The sequence below is a fragment of the Eleutherodactylus coqui genome, chromosome 2 (assembly GCF_035609145.1).
Source record: "Eleutherodactylus coqui strain aEleCoq1 chromosome 2, aEleCoq1.hap1, whole genome shotgun sequence".
Classification (NCBI taxonomy): domain Eukaryota; kingdom Metazoa; phylum Chordata; class Amphibia; order Anura; family Eleutherodactylidae; genus Eleutherodactylus; species Eleutherodactylus coqui.
Window position 1 is genome coordinate 170,905,378 of NC_089838.1, and position 20,367 is coordinate 170,925,744.

Consider the following 20,367-nt stretch of genomic DNA (forward strand, 5'->3'; position numbering starts at 1 on the left):
ATTGCCCGCGGTAACTTAATTGTATAATCCGGAGGAGAGAAGGGAAAGGGGAACATGATCAAAACCTTTAAATATGTTAAAAGTTTAAATAAGGTTCAGAAGGGAAGTCATTGTCTATGCTTTTTACCTTATATTATTTCCTTTTCATTTCTCTTTTAGGATAGGGATGCTTATCCCAGGCATGCTTACATTCACTTACTCTTGATCTTCCAACTACATCTGCTTAAACTTTTGCTCTGAGCATCTACTATTTTTATAGCCCATCTTTGGACTATTTTTTCAATATCTTTCTGTAGATGAGGTCTCCAGAACTGAACACAGTTGAGATCTCGCGAGAAGCTCTATACAGCAGAATCGCAGTCCTTTTCTTTTGGTTATACCTCTAATAATAAGTTAGATTGTCTATACCTTACTTGCTTCCTGTTTGCTCTCATTTTGAAGTTGGCAGAAATTGGAAGAGAAGAATTTAGGGGTTTCAAACTCCATGTAACTTTTTCTTTAAAAGGCGTTGTCCAGGAATTCAACAAAATGGTTGCCGCCAGTGCAGCCTATGAGAAACCTATCCTAAGGCCTTATGTCTACTGGGAAATTCGGGCCTGCACGGATTCTTCATGCAGAATCCCGCAGCGGGTCCCTCCTTTCCCGCAGACATGAGGCCTGAAGACAGGAATTAGGTTTACCTGTTAATTCCTTTTCTTGAAGTCATCCTGACAGCATACACATGGAGGTTGTCCGCTGGACACCTGTTGGGACAGGAAGCGGAAAAACATACAAAAGGCAACTCCCACCACCGGCTCACCAGTGTGTACCAAATAACTACAGTGACCCGGCTTTGCTTAACCAATCATTTTTAATACCGAAATCATAGTACAGTACGTTACTTCACGTAAAAATTAACTGAAGGGGAGGGAAAAGCCCCTATGCTGTCAGGATGACTTCAAGAAAAGGAATTAACAGGTAAACCTAATTCCTGTCTTCCCCTCGTCATCCTGACAGCATACACATGGAGGAATACCAACAACCAAGGGCTTTAGGGAGGGACCACTGCCTGCAGCACCTTCCGCCCAAAGGCCATGTCACGGCTGGCCCCCACGTCCAGGCGATAGTGTTTTACAAAAGTATGGGTGCTTGACCATGTGGCGGCTCTGCAGATCTGGTCGGTTGTCGCCTGGGCTCTCTCCGCCCAGGAACAGGCGACCGCCCTAGTAGAATGTGCTCTAACTTCGCCCGGGAGTGGGATCCCTTGGGATCTGTACGCCTCTTCTATGGCCCTCCTGACCCACCGCGCTAGGGCATCCTTAGTAGCGGCCCCTCCTCTGCGTGGACCCTGAAATTGAATAAAGAGGTTGTTAGATTTCCTGAAGGTATGTGAGACCTCTAAATACTTCAGGACTGCCCGTCTCACATCTAGGTTATGGAACCTCTGTTCCGTGGTGCTACAGGGTTCCTGGCAGGAGGGGGGGGGGGGGGGGGGAGTACTATTCTTTGCTCTCTGTGAAAGTCTGTGAGGACTTTCAGTTGAAAGAAAGGGTCAGGCCTGAACTCTATTTTGTCCGGGAAGATGGTCATATATGGAGTTTTAATAGAGAGGGCTTGGATTTCCCCGATCCGCCTGGCGGATATAATGGCCACTAGGAAGGCAACCTTATAGGAGAGGATCTTAACTGAGAGCTCTTCCAGGGGCTCGAAAGGGTGTGCGCAAAGGGCCTGCAAAACAAGGTTCAGGTCCCATGGGGGCATGGTTTTCCTTATAAAGGGGTGGAGTCTGACTGCCCCTTTAAGGTATTTTTTAACTAGCCTATGGTCGCCTAAGGGGAAGTCAAAGAAGGCTCCCAGGGCGGCCACCTGGACCTTAAGGGTACCCGGTTTTAGCCCCATGTCCAATCCATCCTGAAGGAACTCCAGAATCTTATTAATGTCAGGTTGTTGGAGGTCGTGAATACTATGCCCCAACCACCTAGAGAAGGTATCCCACACCCTGGTGTATATATTCCTGGTGGATTCTTTGAGGCTCTCACATAAGGTGGTGGTCACCCTCCCTGATAGGCCCTGGTTCAGGTATTTTACCCGCTCAGCCTCCAGGCCGCCAGTCTGAACTGTCGGACTTTTGGGCAAATCAGGGGACCTTGTTGAAGGAGGTCGTCTCTCCACGGCAGATGTAGAGGCTCCTGTGTTGAGAGAGCGGCCAGGAGCGGGAACCAAGGTCTCTTGGGCCAGAATGGGGCCACCAGGATAACGGAGCCTGGGGACCCCTGGATCTTCCTTAGAACCCGAGGGATCAGGGGGATAGGTGGGAAGGCGTATGCCAGGTCCCACTCCCACGCCTGGGACAGTGCGTCTATTCCCAGGGAGCCCCCGTCTGCCCCCCTGGAAAAAAACCTGGGACACTTGCTGTTCTCCTGAGAGGCGAACAAGTCCACCTTTGGTGTTCCCCATCTTTCCGTAATTAACTGGAATGCCTCTGGATGTAGCGCCCACTCCCCGGGGTCTATCCTCCTGCGGCTGAGGTAGTCTGCCATGGAATTCTCTGGGCCCCTTACGTGGAACGCTGAGACGGAAGGTGTCCGCTGCTCTATCCACCCGAGAACTTTCGCCGCCAGGTCTTGTAGTCGGGGGTTCCGCGTGGATCCCTGGAGGCGAATGAGGGACACAGTTGTTATATTATCTGAAAAGATCTTAATGGGTCTACCCCCGATCTCTGTCTCGAGGCCCCGGATGGCCCTCCAGACAGCGCAAAGCTCTTTGTAATTGGAAGACTGAGTAGCTTCCTTCTGGTTCCAGCCCCCTTGGACGTAATGACGGCCTAAGTGGGCCCCCCAGCTAGTTGCGCTCACGTCAGTAAAGATGGATACTGGGGATGCAGGGTCCCAAACCATGGCCCTGGCAAGGTTGGAGATAGACGTCCACCACCCCAAGGAGGACTTTACTTTGTGGGTAAGGACGACTTTCTGATCCAGGGAAGCTGGTGATTTATCCCAGTTGCTCAGGATGAAGTCCTGGAGAGTTCTACAATGTAACTGGACCCACGGGACTACTCCAATGCAAGCTGTCATGAGGCCGAGAACCCTCATGCCTCTCCTAAGGAAGACTTGGGTGGCTAACGAAAGTGCCCGGCTCTCGTCTTGGATCGTTTTTTGCTTTTCTAGAGGAAGGGAAGAACACTGGCGGTGTGAGTCCAGAATAACTCCCAGGAACTTTTTCTTTTGTTCGGGCCGAAGACTGGATTTGTCGAAGTTGATGATCCAACCTAACGACTCGAACAGACGGAGTGTGAGGTTGACCCGGCACTGGAGTTCCGAAGCTGATCCTGCTAGGAGCAGGAAATCGTCGAGGTATGGGACAATCAACACCTTGTCCGTCCTTAGTGCCACCACCATCTCTAACACCAGCTTGGAGAACACCCGAGGTGCGGAGGAAATCCCGAACGGCAGGCACGAAAACTGGAAATGAGAGACTGACCCCTCTATCACCAGGGCGAATCGCAGAAACTGTTGGGAATCTGAGTGTATGGGGACATGATAGTAGGCGTCCTTTAAGTCCACCGTGGCCATGACGCTATCTGGTGCGATTAAGGGGATCGCTGACCTCACTGATTCCATTTTAAATCTTTGGTATGATATAGATTTGTTCAGGTGTTTCAGGTTAATTATGGTTCTATAGGACCCGTTAGGTTTTTCGATGAGAAACAAGGGGGAGTAGCACCCCTTGAACAGTTCTTCTGCGGGAACCCGAGTGATGGCCCCTAGGGACAACAGGTCCCGTACCCCCGACTGGAGGGCCCGAGCAGACGCGGGTGACTGGCAGGGGGTAACCACAAACCTCCGGGGAGGAGGGGAGGAAAATTCAATTTTATAGCCCTCCGAGACTAGGCGTAAGGCCCAGGGATTGGAGGTTATTTCGCTCCATTTACTGGCGAACCCCCTCAGTCTACCCCCCACTTGCCGGATCCCGGAGGGCGGATTCTCACCCTTTCCGCCTTTGGGATAGGACCAGCGTCCGGTTTTCCCCTTCCCCCTGTATGTTCTAGCGGGAACAAAGGGAGGAGGGTAGGAGGAGGAAGGCCGCTTGAAGGGTTTCTCTGACGGTAATCCCTGACTCGTCTGATGCCTTCTCTAGGAGTGTATCCAAGGAAGGCCCGAAGATCCTTGCCCTTCCAAGGACGCCGGAGCAGAGCCTGTTCTTTGAGGCATTGTCCCCCATCCAGGCCTTTACCCAGACGGCCCTCCTGGCTGTGTTCGAGAGCGCTGCTGAACGGGCCCCGAACCTCACTGACTCCATAGAGGCGTCTGCCAGGAAGCCGGTTGCCTGTTGGAGGAGGGGAAGGCAGTTGGAGATGTCTTTCCTCGAGCCCCTTTGAGTAATCAGTGTCTGGAGTTAGTCTAACCAGACCGTCATAGATCTCGCCACGGACGTGGCTGTGATATTGGCTTTAATGGTGAGGGCCGCAGTCTCCCAGGCCTTTTTCATTGCCGAATCCACTCTGGTATCCAGTTGATCCCGCAATTGGGAAATGTCCTCAAAGGGGAGGGCAGCCTTCTTTGAGACCCTGGCGACCGCCAAATCCACTTTAGGGATGGATTCCAGGAACTCAATGTCTTCCGGGGTGAAGACCATCCGATCTTTGAATTCTTTGGACAGAAAAAACTTGTGTTCTGCCTGTTTCCACTCGGTCAGGATTAGCTGTTTCAAGATGTCATTGACCAGGAATGACGGTTTTGGCTGCGGTAGGAGTCCCCGGAACAGGCTATCCTGAAAGGATGGCTGCTGCGGCGTCTCTTCCTCCACCTGCATGGTGCGTCGGACCGCGATTAATAGTTGCCCCAGGTCCGCCGATGAGAAGAAATACTTCCTTGCGTCCTCCATAGGCGGCATGGATTCTGAGGGGGAATCTTCTAGGAGCCCTTCCTCAGAGTCCGACTCTTCCATCCGTGACCGCCTTACCCTTTTCGTGGGGGGCGGAAAGGAAAGAGATGAGAGAGAGGCTTCAATCTCCTCGCGGATCATAGATCGGATATCCGATATGCCCGAGGAGCCTTCCTCACGGACCACTTTCTCCGTGCAGTCTGCGCATAAGGGCTTGGTGTGGCCCTCGTCTAGTCGCCGCAAGCAGACCAGACACTTGCGCACTCGCTTCTTGGCCTCTCTAACCTTTTGTGCTTCTCTGTCCTAAGAGACGGAGACAGCAAAAAAGGAATTTCCAGCACCTGATATTCTCTTCTTCTCCTCAGTGCGAGATCCAAGGAGGTCTACTCACCAGCAGGCTGCTCTCCGCGTCCTCTCTGGCTGACATCTTCTTCTAAGGTGCAGACAGAAGACATGCGGGGAAAATCCAGCTTTCCTTTTTTTTTTCTTTCAAATTTTGGCGCCCCTTTTACGAGCCCCCCCCCCCCCCCCCCCCGTGACGCGGCCGCGCTGACGTCATGCCGCCGCGCCGGACCCGGGGGATACCCCATACGTCGGGACGCTCTGAAGAGGACACACTATGTGGAGACGCTGGCTCGAGCGCGCCAGTCGGACCGCGCCGCGCGCTCTCTCCCCGCTGGCATACCTGCTCAGACACTCTGGATCCCTGCCTGGAGGCGCCGCCGTTCGGAGGGCGGATTCTTCCAAGCCCTGCAGGTACCGGGCTGTATCTTCCCAGTGCGACAACCCCACTGGGCAGCGCACTGGGGAAGGATTTCCCCGCAGGGAACGCGGTGCTGGGTAGATCCTGCGGGTGAGGGTCCCCACGTAGGGTCTCACCCGCGCAAGCCCTGCCAGCCCGAACAGAGAGTCGTCCCCCCACGGGCGGACAGGCTGCATAGGAGTTTTCTTTCCTTCTTTTTTCACCTCCAGCATACACCTGGAGGCTTCCTCTTGGACTGTCCTGTAGGGACAGGAAGACACTGGTGAGCCGGTGGTGGGAGTTGCCTTTTGTATGTTTTTCCGCTTCCTGTCCCAACAGGTGTCCAGCGGACAACCTCCATGTGTATGCTGTCAGGATGACGAGGGGAAAATAAGATTTACTTACCTGTCCGGGCATTGCAGATCTGCCCTCCGTCACGACCGGATCTTCTTTCTTCGGCTCGGCGGATGTGCTTGGCACGCATCTTTTTCTCTTTTTGAACTCCTGCTCTCCCGCGGCACAGCAGAAATACAGGTGCGAGTGTGCCTCGGGAGCGGACGGCTCCCATAGGCTTCAATGGAAGCCGTGGGAGACCCACGCGAAATGGAGCATGCTGCGGGTGTTTTCTCACACGTGCGATCTGCGCGCCAGGGAAAAATGACATTTGCAGGTATTTAATTACCTGCGGGTATCCAATGCATCTCTATGGGCGCAGATCACGCGTGCAGGACACCCGCACGGATTTGCTAAATCCATTTGGCTAGTGGACATGAGGCCTAAGGGTTCACAGCGGGGAACGCTGTTCTTATGTATCCCCATGGTAACAGTTTCCCCCGCGTATGTACCCCACAGCCAGGATGTAAACTTATGTCCTGTGGGCTTAAGAATGTAATTGCTAGAACTCATTTTAACTGGTCTATAAAACCACTTACAAGACAGGTTAATGTATTCACAGGTTCAGAATCGTTTTACTGTTTACTGAATATACAGTGTAGGGTAGAAAAACACTGACCAGTACGCCATACAGAAAGTTATAAAATACTTACGTAAGTGTGCGGATACATTTTGCAGAATCTCTGATGTCCCACACCTTAATGTAAGATGTGGACACTGTAAATACTAGACTGGTGTAATTACAATATTTCACAGACACCACATTATTTGGATGGCCTCCAAGAGACATAATTTCCTGTCCAGTGACAAGATTCCATACTTTACAAGTACGATCTGAGAGGGAGATAAAAATAAAGAAAAATTATGCTATTATGCTGTGTTATATAAAAGCAACATACAAAAAGTATAACTATGTATTCGAACTGGTAATGTATCAAAAACTACCTCAGTGGAGAAGGATCTTTTTGCGCTAATTAAAAGGGAACTAGTGGGTGTGGGTGAATCTGGTAATCTGGCTATCTGGCTTTAGAGGGTTTGTTTGAGAGAAATTAGGTTAAAAAACACACACACCAAAAAAAAAGTCCCCCGATGTCAAATAAATAGGCTAATATTTACATCATCTGATTCCCCACATGCCCTGCGTGGACAGGTCCAGATCTCCCTGCCATGCATGGTTTACAGGCTGCAGCAGCCAGTCACAGAGCTCAGCGATCCACTGCTGAGGACTGCGGTTGACAGTAGTTTGTAACATCCCGTACATAAGCAGCTTTTAACGGTGCCTCCCACACATGGTGCGCAAAACACACATTCAAAAAAGAACACAGCATGCACTATCTTGGTGTATATTATGCACGCATACAGGCCAAGATAGTGCATGGAGATGTGTCAGCATGCAGCAGTACGCAATGCATTGTATACTCTGGATTGATTCATTCTGTTTATTTTTAAACCAAGAGAACTAAGGTGCTTGGTTAATGGATGAACATAGCTTTCCCAGTCTCCACTGCAGGCGAATGATCAGGGTAGCTACTGTAGCATGCATTCACTAAGTTGTCAAGATACGAGTCTGCAGACGTTTTTCCTTTGCAACCTCTCAGCATTAGACCTCATCTGCATTGACCTGCGGCTGATGTTGCCCAGCTTTAATCCTACAAAAATCTGCATAAGACAGACTGTTCTTTAATTAGGTTAAGAAAGAAACAGCCATCAAAATACTAACCTGTCTGAGTGACTGTGTGAGTTACACGTGAGGTCGTCACAGTCATGTGATCAGTCACGGGAGCTCTGAGCTCCGCCCCCGATCATATGACTGTGACATCACCACAGGTTCTAAAACATGCAGAGCCTGACAGCAGCCGTGTGCTTACTGGAGCTGTGATGATGTATCAGTCATGTGATCAGGGGCGGAGCTCAGAGCCCCGATGACTGATCACACAACGGTGACATCATCACAGGTCCTGTAAGCACACGGCTGCTGTTCGGCTCTGCTGGTTTAGGACCTGTGACCAACTTCAATTCCTTTCACTATATTATATTAGTAAGTGGCGCAATGATTGTAACACCAGAAACACTGGTACTAGTTTTCACCTAATTTTGAGAATATTCAAACACATAATCGTTACACTACTAATCCTAAAAGCCATTGACTATGATCACAATACAAATATATGGACTAACTGGCTAAGGCTTAACTGAAGTAACAGTTGAATTCTTAAGACCAATGACATCTAACAGACTAGAAAGTCACTGAATATTCGCTGTCAGCTTGTATTTACATGAGAAGAAATAATGTGGCTGACCTTTAGAGCCAGTGAATAGAAGATCATCAGTAGCATCTACACAAAGCACAGCCTTGTTGTGCCCTTCAGCTATATGGATGCACTGTATAAGGGATGATTTGTTGCCTTTGCAAGTAGGAAATGGGTTAATTATGCCCCTGGAGAGAAGAAGACGACATTTGTGTTCATTAAAAGTAATCTCACAACTTCTGGTACTCAATATCTAAACATGTTTTTTTTACACATGCAGTATATTACAATTACTTAAAATTAACAGGATTGTGTGCGTGCACAAAAAGAAGCATCATCGTTATTAATACATGAGGTTTATGGGAATTCGCGATCATGCTCTCAGCTACAATTCACGTTTTGTGTAAATAAAGCAAAGTAGCAAAAGTCCTTGCAATTTGTACATAAATTAGTGTTTAAGATACATGCGTATGAAAATTGTCTTCTCTTTCTCCACAGTGTGCCCACTATTTCCCTCACTAAGCCCCCCCTCCCCCCCATGCTTTTGAAAGAAATTCCCACTTGAATAGGACTCCAATGAAAAATACTGGACCAAAAGTTGGCTATCAGGTGAATTCTCATTTTCCAACAACTCCTTAGGCTCTGCACACATTTACTTTATGGCTTTTGACGAACCTATTTTGCACCTTATTGACCAAGCTATTTTCTTATTTTATTCATCATCCTCCAGAAAGGGCCATAACTTATTTTTTTTGTCGGTATAGCTATATAAGGGCTTGTTTTTTATGTCCAGTTGTACTTTTTAAGCGCACTACTTTGGGGTACACATAATATGTTAGAAAAGTTTTATTTTATTTTCAGGGGAAAATACACAAATACTATTTGTTTTTTGAGTTTTATTGCCAGTCTCCACGTAGTAAAAGAAAAAAACAAAAAACATGACATTATTTTCTGGATTAGCATGATAATGGCGATACCAAGTTTATATAGTTTTTCTTAATGCAATACTAATTTTGCACTCTAAAATTCCTTAACAAATATTAAAGAAAATTGTTCGTTTGTGTCCCCACATTACAAGATCCACAGATTGACAGATATATTAAGTACTAATGTTTTTTTTGCAGGAAAACCTGTAATTTTTTTTGTTAACATTTTTGACTACACAATACTTTTTGATCACTTTTTATTACGCTTTTTAGAGTGGTAGGAGTAGAAAACAGTGAGTTGAGAATTGTTTTTCTTCTCTATTTTTGTTTGCGATTTTCACTGTGTAGCATATATGACCTATCTGTATTCTGGGGTCAATACAAATGACAGCGATTCCAGATTTATTTAGCATTTAAACTTTTTTTTAGTATCTTTACTCAACAAAAAACACTTTTTTCAAGAAATGAAAATTGAATTTGCATTGCCCCATTCCAAGTCCTTTAACTTTTTGATTTTTCTACCTACGGAGCTACATCACGTCTTGTTTATTGTGGGAAGAGTTTTAGTTTTCATTGATGCCATTTTGGGGTAAATGTGACTTTTTGACCGTTTCATTACATTTTTTTGCAAGGCAAATGGATGGAAAATATAATTTCTGACATTTTTGATTTTATGTAATTAAATGTCATTCAGTTTTTGGGATAAATAACCAAATATTTTAATTGTTGGGTTCTTTCCAAGCAAAGTGAAACCTATTATGTGTATTTCTTTTTAAAGTTTTCGCCTTTTTTATGTAAAAAGTGTTTTGTAGTTAAAATGTTTTCTTTACTTTTAAACTGGATTATGTATTTATTTTTAACTATCTTGATTTTTTTCTTTTTCACGTTACTTTTTAGTCCCTCAAGGGGATCTGAAGATGTATTCATTGGATTGCTACGATAGTGCAGCGCATTACTTCTGAAATAGATAACAGTCATGGAGGTCTTTCTTAAGTCTCCAATCGCCATGGCAACCTATCGGCAACTCGTGATCGCATTGCAGGATGTCGATGGGTAACAGCGGGGCCACGTCCCCCTGTCATGATCGCTTTTGATCATGACATGGAAGGGGTTAAATAGTCGGGAATGGAGATTTCTCCATTCCAAGCTGTTATAGCAGGAGCCTGGCTGTCAGTAGACAGCTAAGCACCTGACCTGCTCCTGCTAGATTATAGGAGCTTTTAACCTACACCATAGATTTACGATGGTGCCCAGGACCAAACGCTGTATATTTATGGCACATGGTCACTAAAGGGTTAATGGAGCCCTTACACCTTTTGGCAGTTGACTCATAATGGTATTATATGGTTGTTTGGTTTTTTTTAATTAGGAGTGCTTCTTAGAATATAAATAGGAAAAATAGTGTTGCACAATGGAAATTCAACTGAGGTTTCAGCATTGTGTAAATGTGCTTTCATGTAACCTCCATGTAACATAACAGCAGCTTACTATAGCTATCATACACCTATAGAACAAAATCCTCTCTACGTTAGCTACGCATTATCTTCACATACACCTAAAATAAAATGATGTCAAAATAAGCAAGCAAAATCATAACAATCAAATAAATAACTGGAATTATGTCTATAACAGAAGGCACATATCAGATGCAGGGAGCAAGATACCGTTGTAAGTGCAGAATGGGAACAAAAAGATAATCATGCAGAAAATATAGTAGTGTTAACAGCAACATGAAAAACTGGACATGGAAATTTGTACCTGTGTACCTCGGACAGAGAGGAATCACTTTCATCAGACCTACAAGGATCAGTAGTAGAGAGTGCAAGGGGAAAGAATACAGATATCAGAAGGTAAAGTCTGCTCCACAGGTAGGAGTTACAGAAACAAGCACCTGACCACATGAAATACAGTGATGCGAATCAGTGTCAAATGGCACATATAGTTCCCGGTGTCCTTCAATACATGTATGCATCATTTCTGCCAAGATCACCTGAGAAGATGGAAATCTGCACATATTACTGATAAAATGAATCGGCCTATTGGTTGATTGGAAGCAAGGAGATAGGAAATGATCCCCACGAACTGAAACATTATTCCAGCTTAGACATAGGAGTCTTGTGTATGCCTCTGAATTCAAATAAAAAAAATTGGGAAAGCAGATTTGCAATACAAAAATTCTTTGGTGTTATTTCAGGGCCTGTTAAAAACAGACGAGCTACAGCGAATTAAGGTAAAATGTTAATTTATGTTAAGGCAACACCAGCCTGGCCTCATATTACAATACACTCAAAGAAAAACTAAGACTTTTTTTTGTACATCAAAATATTTTGAAGATTAGATAAGATAAGATATCTGATCTTATAAGGATGAGATATCCCATTATGGCTTCTGTCAGGTGCAGGAGACCTTTTGTCAAATGAATCAATATCTGCAGTACTTTTTACCTGGCTTGAATAGTGAACTATTCTGGATGCATATCTGGGGACCTTCTATTTGGTGGTCTGAACAGACACATGGTGTTCATGAGTAGCAGGTGCATGGAGTATCACTGTAAAAGTCTATTCACATGTAGTTCTTGAAAACACACGTGTGGGTTTGCAGCAGTTTTCTGATACAGTAAATGGATTGATAGTTTTTACAGGTGAAATCTACAAATACAGCGAATGTATTTCATCTGCAAAAACTCCATGGCTGATTACAGTATTGCAGAAGCATATGCAGTTTTTCAGATGCATTTTGGATGGGGTTTTAGTTGAGCCTCAAATGCTATATGTGAATATACCCCAACTCCAAGTCATCATATCTCTGCATTAAAGATACTTTTATACATTACAAGTACTTTTCATATGTTTCATTTGGTCTGCATTGACTTTCTTTAATCTTGTAGGTCTTCAATAAAAATACCAGTACTGTAAGTCTATGATTAGTTGTCCAAAGGTTTTAAGGCCCTTTTACATAGACCAATCACTAGGCAAAAAAGAAAAAAAGTTTTGTGTCTAAGAAAAGTTTATTTGTTCCTGCTAGCTTATTGTAAAACATAATGAAAAATGGTCAGGACATCGATAATTAAAAATACATGATTTTGAATTTCGAATGTTTCAGGGATACACACAGTGAAAAAAGAAATTACTTACAATCATGAGCCAAAGTTATTATACAATGCAGAGTATGTCCATGCAGTTTAAAATTTATAAAAATGTCTGGTTCTTTTCATTAATACCTTCTGTGGCTCACTCTGCACATCTCAGTAGTGTCAAATTCCTGTTGCAAGTTCTGAAGTACAATCAGTAAGGTTGGGAGGTAATTGGAGACTTCAAGATGGTTGTTTTCCTGATGGGTCTTCAAGGTGCTTTTACAAAGTTTCCTTGCCATCATTGTCTTTGGGATAGCAGAGCCAAAACTGAACACTACCATCAACGACACTGGCCTGAACGTATTGACTTCACTATCGGACGAAGCACATCAAGTGGGAACCCCTAGTAGATCCTAAGATGATTCTGATGCCACCTCTTTACCTAAAACTCAGGCTTATGAAACAGTTTGTCACAGCTCTAGATAAAGAATATGCAGCGATGAAACATCTACTAAACTTCTTCCAGAAGCTGACTGAGGCAAAGATAAAAGCTGGCATCTTTGTGGGACCACAAATCAAGAAGATCACAGAATGCCCGAAATTTCTTGACATGCTCACAGAAGTACAGAAAGCAGCTTGCAACAGTTTTGTTGCCGTAGTTCAGGGGTTCTTGGGAAATCACAAAGCAGACAACTATGTGGAGTTGGTGGAAACGATGGTGAAGAAACACCACGCTACGGGTTGCAGGATGTCGCTCAAGGTTCATATCCTGGATTCTCATCTACATAAATTCAAGCAGAACATGGGAGCATACTCCGAGGAACAAGGAGAAAGGTTCCACCAAGATATGCAGCAGTTTGAGCGTCGCTATCAAGGACAATACAAAGAGAATATGATGGGCGACTACATCTGGGAGCTGGTACATAACAGTGACCAAGTACACAGTCGTCAATCGAAAAGAACCAGACATTTTCATTAATTTTGAACTGCATGGACGTACTCTGCATTGTACAGGGTGGAGCGCGGTAATTTGCTAATTTGGGAGTGAAATAAAAAAATAATGAACTTGTAAAAACTTTATTTTATATTTTATTTACATTGAACAGTAGTGGAATTTACAAATTATTTGGTTTTAAATATTGTATCTGGCAAATGTTGACCTTCGCTATCCACACACTGCTGCATACGTTTTCTGAAGTTCTCATGCACTCTTTCAAGCATGTCGACTGGTATTCTGGCAATCTCAGCGTCAATATTGTTCCTTAGGTCTTCCAGGGTGTTGGGACGGTTGCAATACAGATGTTCGTCGTGTAACATAATCCCGTGCTGACAATTGTTGGACCACGCACATTTTATACGGGTGAAAATTCAGTTCACTATGAAGAATCCGGTGGAGAGAACGTCTTGAAATGCCAAGAGCAAGTGCTTGCTTCCGAGCAGAGCGTTTCGGAGATTGCAATACTGCTGCTCTAACTCGTTCGATGTTCGTAGCGAAGGTCAACATTTGCCAGATACAATATTTAAAACCAAATAATTTGTAAATTCCACTACTGTTCAATGTAAATAAAATATAAAATAAAGTTTTTACAAGTTCATTATTTTTTTATTTCACTCCCAAATTAGCAAATTACCGCGCTCCACCCTGTATAATAACTTTGGCTCATGATTGGAAGTAATTTCTTTTCTCACTGTATGGCCTTAAAATATTCGAAATTCAAAATCATATATTTAATTATCGATGCCCTGATCACAAAAGCAAACTTTTTTCTAAATGAACATTATTTTTCATTATATTTTACAATAAGCTAACAGGAACAAAAACTTTTCTTAGACACAAGAATCGCATTGCCTAGTGTTATCATTCATTCTCACTCATTTGAACGATAATTATCGTTCAGTGCAAACACAGTCAACGATCAAACGACTAACAATAAATCATTTGCTTTACATTCATCATTCATTTTTTCAGTGTATTCAGAACTTAAAGGGCACTAACTTTTCAGACAACTTATGCTCATGCTCGTGTGTCTCATCAATCTTAGAATATACTTTATTAAATATTTAGCTGTTTTACACTGTAAATCAAGTTTGAATTGGCTGCCACTAGGGACCTCCCAGTTCTTTTGCAATCCACTGCCTGAAAGGTATTGAGTTTCTGTTACTGGGACTGGAGGAGGGGCTATCTTCACAGGTTTACTTCCTGCACTCACAGGCTGACAGATTTTCAGACAGTGTCTGCAATCTCCACCTCTCCTACTGTGTGTGTGTGAGTGAGAGACAGAGTGTAAAAATTGCTTTATGCTTACTAACCACTTGGCTAGAATGTCTCTGAATGGCTTAATTTCCCTGGGTTAGCAGAGGGGTGGACATTTAAATACTACCCCCTGCTAATTGGATCAGAGACAGATCAATGCAGCATGAGAAGTAAGGGAAAGGAAGTACAGGACAGTGAACTACTGGCAGAATGTTAGGCTTGCAACATGCCCCTGCCTGGAAGCAGATTGCAAATAGCAGGACAGGAGTAAAATAGGGAAGACCATCTGAAAATCAGAAGTTATAAACAAGAAATGAGGTACATAAACCAGCAAATGAGGATAAGGAGAATTTGGTATATTTTAGAAAACTTGTTGAAAACCCAGGTACACTTCAGTGAGGCTATGCATAAAATTTAATTATATTGCTATTGCTTATTAAAATTGCAGCATCACACACTTCAGTTTTATCCCCTAAAATAGTAAATAATAAAATTGAGTCTTGTGGGAGACATAAGGTTGTGGAAGGATAAACATACTGTCCAATGTGTGCAGCTGCCTCCAGCTGATAAGCTGCTCTGTTAATGGAGTTCAGTTAAAGAAGTGTTCACCAGAGTGTGATCTCCTAGCTACACGGTGAAGTAGAATGATAAAACGTAAAGCAGGCTCCAGGGTATGACCAACACCAACCGATCCAGGGGTATTCTAGGTTTTTCAGGCTTAGGATATTTAAAACACATGTATAGCTACATCTTTTTAAGAAATATATAGATGTAGATGGACTGAACTTTACAACTAACAGTTGCTTTTCAACACTGATAACACATCGAGTTAAGATAACTAAATAAGTGCAGAATTACATTGAAAACCAAAGAACACATTGTAACATTGCAAGCTGTATTGACAAGTACAAATTTCATTATGCTACATCTGTACAGCAGAATGTCATATCTAAGCCTATTTGCTAAAAAATACTTTATTTTCTGAAAATTTTCGAAGTAACTCTTAAAAGATTTTTTCTAAAGGGGTTCCCCAGTGTGTGAACAAAATGAAGAGTTCATATCTCCCCGCTCATCCTCAACCTGTGGCTCTGGGTCGCCGCTGTCTTTTACAGACTGCAGCTAGCCTATGACGTCCCATAAACCTGCATATATAGCCAACGACAGAGGTCAGCGATGACCGCTGCACTCTGTCATTGGCTGCAGCAGCTTGTTTGGAGATGCCTCAGGCTGACTGCAGCCTGCGAAGACAATGAAAGAGGTGTGAGCTCTGTATTATGTTTGTTTACAGACTAGGGAACCACTTTGAAATTCTTTTTACATCTTGGACAAACCCTTTCTAATCATCATCATGGAGGGGCTGTTCTCCTTGAGCAATGATCATAGCTTTCCTCTTCAGAATTAGATTTTTAAAGGGCCACTCCAGCGAAAATACATTTCCCCTCAACTGCACTGCTTATCTATTGTCTGCCATGCTCTGCACATCTATTTATATTGCAGTTACTTCTATGCAGTACAGCTTCCTGTCTGATACTTATAAGACACCACCTTGAATTTTAGATTTCACCCTGTTTTCTCTTCCTCTATGCTGTGCTAACAGTCCCATGATGCATCAGTACTGCGTCACAAACAGCTAGAGCCAGTACCATCACTGTCTGGTGTGAGGACAATAACTACCATTACCCTCTATATTCTACTAAGATAAAGACCATAAGTATATATAGTCAGGTTTGATGAAATGTCATCTTTATTAGAACTGTTTGACAGGGGTCTCTCATCAGCAACTACAAGAGAGGTTTCTGCCCCTTTCCCCTTGTACATAGCCTGTATTGTACAGTCCAGCAGTTTCATCAACTAGGAAGTTGCGGTGACTGGAAAAGTACAGAAAGACAATCAATTCCCAGAAGTCATAATTAGGTCACATAACCCACCTGAAGAGATTTTCTAGATAGAAAGAAACAACAAGGTAATAATAGCTGACATATACATGGGACCATTTACATAAAGAAGGAAAATTTTTTATTTTACTGGAGTTGCCCTTTAATCAAATCATTTCTTTATTATAAGGTAATGACTGGTAAAGTCTCACATTATTGTAAATCTGGCAGTTTAATCCTGAATAAATTGCATCACTATTAGCTGAGAACAGAATTACCGTTGATTACATTACTTGGAAGGAAGGGTCCCTGTCCTCCTTTAAAACTCTTAAGCGACCCTTCCGTCATCTCGCTAGGCACTTTTCTAGTTAGGTTAATCAAATATTCTGCTGACCCAATTAATTTATGCACTGAAAAGGTAGCCATAAATCTTCAATAGCTGAATGCTCATTTGCCTCACAGCTATTCCCCCTGAGTCCCCCCCGTAGTAAGCCAATGTCAGTGACTTATCCCCTGTGAGAACAAAGGATTCGGCATAGTGAACTTCAACATGTTAGACCCTTCTTTTCCCTGAAAACTGTGTCAAAGCCAGGGCTGTGAAGTCAATCAGCCAAACCTCTGACCGAGACTCCTCAATTTACCCAGACTCCTACGCCTTCATATAGGACTCATGTTAAGTGATAAATTTAATGTATTAGAATGGTAATATCAGGCTTTACATCACCATTAGGATAAAATAATCAAGCTATTTAGATAAAACAAATATATTTATCAGAATACAATTTACTTAAAACTTTACTAAAAGTCTAAATATGCAATACACTATGCCTTTAGCAAGTGAGAAAGAAGTTTCAAACAAAAGTCCTATGAAAGTAAGTATGTACCGACTCCGGTATATGTATGTATGTATGTATGTATGTATGTATGTATGTATGTATGTATGTATGTATGTATGTATGTATGTATGTATGTATATATATATATATATATATATATATATATATATATATATATATATATATATATATATTTCAATGCAGGATTTGTTGCATTTCTACCAACTCCAACAAAATGTGACCGACTCTACAGCCCTGGTCAAAACACCGCCATACACATAAGATAGCTGTTCGCACAGAGATCTGCAGGTTCAGACAACTTTGCTTTGATATGTATGAGCACCAATGTAGGTTAAATCCACTATGCAGTAAGTACTTAAAGGGGTTGTACCACAAATAAAAGTTAAGCACTTCTGTATGGCCATATACATGCACTTTGTAATATACATCGTGCATTAAATATTGGCCATACAGAAGTTATATACTTACCTACAGGGGCCCCCCCCCCAGGGCCCCCCCCACCCCCCGTGTTAGCGTCCCCGTCTTCCTGGTGCCGACCGAACCCTTCTCCTGGCTCGAATAGACGCGCTTGCGCAGTCTGCCTCTTCTGTCCCGTTGAAAGGGCCGCTCCAGCGTGCTCGCGCCGCACAGCTGGTCTGCACACACCCATTCATGAATTCATGAATGGGTGAGTGCTGCCTCTGATTGGCTCAGCGCAGGGACCAATCAGGGGCAGTTCTCAGCTGTCAATCAGAGGCAGCACTCACTCACCCATTCATGAATTCATGAATGGGTAAGAGTGAGAGCTGCCTCTGATTGGTGAGGATGTGACCAATCAGAGGCAGCTCATTCAGCAGGCAGGGATTTTAAATCCCCGGATGCTGAATACTACTCAGAGCAGTTCAGGAGAACTGCCGGCCAGATGCGGCTGAACTTCGGCTTCAGTGGAAAGGTGAGTATATATATTTTTTTTTTATTTTTACACATTTTAGGATGATTTTCAGGTAAGGGCTTATATTTTTAAGCCCTTCCCGAAAATTCATCCCGCGCTCGCCGGCAGCCCATTGAATTCAATGGGCTAACATCGTTCTTCTCTGCCACAGCTGTGGCAGAGGAGAACGATCTTTATGCTGACAGTGCGGGGGGGGGGGGGGGGGCACTCTTGCCGCTATTGTGGCTTAATAGTGGGACCTGGGAACTTGAAATGAAGCCCAACATGTAGCCCCTCGCCTGCCCTATCCGTTTCTGTGTCGTTCCCATCACTTTCGTGAATTTCCCAGATTTTCACAAATGAAAACCTTAGCGAGCATCGGCGATATACAAAAATTCTTGAGTCGCCCATTGACTTTAATGGGGTTCATTACTCGAAACGAACCCTCGAGCATCGCGGGAAGTTCGACTCGAGTAATGAGCACTCGAGCATTTTGGTGCTCGCTCATCTCTAAAGATCAACAAAAACAATTAAAGTATACTACCAAGAGTATATTTGCGTTTACTATTTTTTTTCTAAACCCATAATTGTACAATATGTCAAGTTTTTCATTTAAATTCAGCTCCCCGATCCTCCGTTCTTGCACATAGTCTTGGTTTCTGTCCCTGTACAATAGGTTTAATCTAAGGTAAAGGCACAGCTTAATTCTGCATTATTTATTAAAAGGTAATATACAACAATCTGCCATTCCATTTCAAAAAGTTTGCAGTGTTGTGCCTGCCAAAGTAGGGGGTGACTTATTGTCCTAGGACTTACTTATCCTGCTGACTTGTTGAGTTTCCCTGAGAAACTGTAAGGCGGCTAAAAACATTCATTTCATTACGGGTTCGGCTTGTTGGGGAAGAAGGAGGTGATAGACTAGCCTCTGAAGTTCCCGAGTCTGAGCTACAAGAAAAAAAATAAAACACACGGAATGCTCACTTCAATGGGTTATAAAAGATGGAAGTCAGTAAGGTAAAATGACTCATGTTACACAAGCCTGCTTTCCAAACAGCAGTTTAGATGATTCATCAGTAAGTTTTGTTACTAAAGCATGGCAAACTTCTGTAAAATTTTCTCCACTAACAAAAAAAACAGAGGCTTACACAAGAACAATGGTAGAAAAAGGAACTTAAATTATATAGCCAGAGCAGTAAGTATTGACACATGTTATATACAAATCTGCAGAACTGGGCAGCTCAGTTTATTGAATTTCTAAAATATCAGGTACCAGTAAAAACTTGCAGTCATGTCCAGAAAGCAATCCCAGCGCACAACAGATGTGCAGAGACCATTAGGGAGGAAGAAGTGGAACATAATCACATTACAGTAGAATATGGTTATGGAGCATACGTACAATTTTTGTTCTTTGGATTTACCCATCTTTTCCGCACTCCTGTCATAGTTTTTCCTTCTTGATGATGGAGAAGGTTCAGGAATACGCCTTTCAGGCAAAGGATTTGGCTTAGACCTGAAAAAGTATAATAATTTTCGATGACCATACCAAAATAATTCTTAAATTATGCACAGAAGACCTCCACAACTGTAGAGAAAAGTGTCCTGCCACCTTTCAGACAGGCCAAGACTTTACATTTCAGTACAGCCAATTTGCATGAGGCTTGTACAACTAAATCAGAAAGATTCCTAGAATTATATTTTCCATACAAAAAAACCCCACAACAAATATTCACAGACATCTGACTCATTGTAAAAAAAAAGACCCAAGCACTCAGAAGCAGTGGTGGGAATTGAAAAACTTTCTCTATGTGATTGTGACATTGATATAAGTAAGGGATTACAATGTTAGAGCAAAAGGATAATTTATTGCCGGAAGATGAAACACTTGGGAGGGAGGCTCTAGTACTCTATTTGGCCACCTCTAGCTTGGATGCAAGATGCGATACGGGTTGGCATGGAGGCATACAGGTTCTATAGGTTATCCTGCAGCATATCGGTCCACATTTTGTCATTCACGACACCACTGCAAACCGAGCTGACTATAGGTGGGTGTGAAAGGCCGTACACATAATATGCACAGTAAGACCAAATGTTCTTCAGCCAAGAGCTTGGAAGTGGTTCAGACAGGTATCATCATCGATACAGGCCCCTGTGTCTGTCTCTGGATGGCAGACAACAAAACAGTTGGAGCTGTTCATATTGTTAGACGATCCTCTCTACTGGTGGTTT

At 43.4% G+C, this 20,367-nt stretch overlaps 1 protein-coding gene across 7 annotated transcripts in view; it reads right to left on the reverse strand.

Annotated features, from left to right (window-relative positions):
* The window catches only part of KIF21A (kinesin family member 21A), a 139,790-nt gene that overhangs the window by 5,744 nt on the left and 113,679 nt on the right, over nt 1–20,367 (reverse strand). For 3 of the 7 annotated variants that reach the window (XM_066591909.1, XM_066591908.1, XM_066591907.1), the window contains 5 exons: nt 19,538–19,651; nt 18,958–19,086; nt 10,932–10,970; nt 8,299–8,435; nt 6,652–6,832 (listed from right to left, as the gene is read on the reverse strand). In XM_066591909.1, the coding sequence (XP_066448006.1) occupies nt 6,652–6,832; nt 8,299–8,435; nt 10,932–10,970; nt 18,958–19,086; nt 19,538–19,651 (600 nt within the window). Of the gene's footprint in view, nt 1–6,651; nt 6,833–8,298; nt 8,436–10,931; nt 10,971–18,957; nt 19,087–19,537; nt 19,652–20,367 lie in introns of those variants that run through there. The other 4 variants (XM_066591911.1, XM_066591910.1, XR_010790323.1 and 1 more) reach the window with 3 other exon arrangements.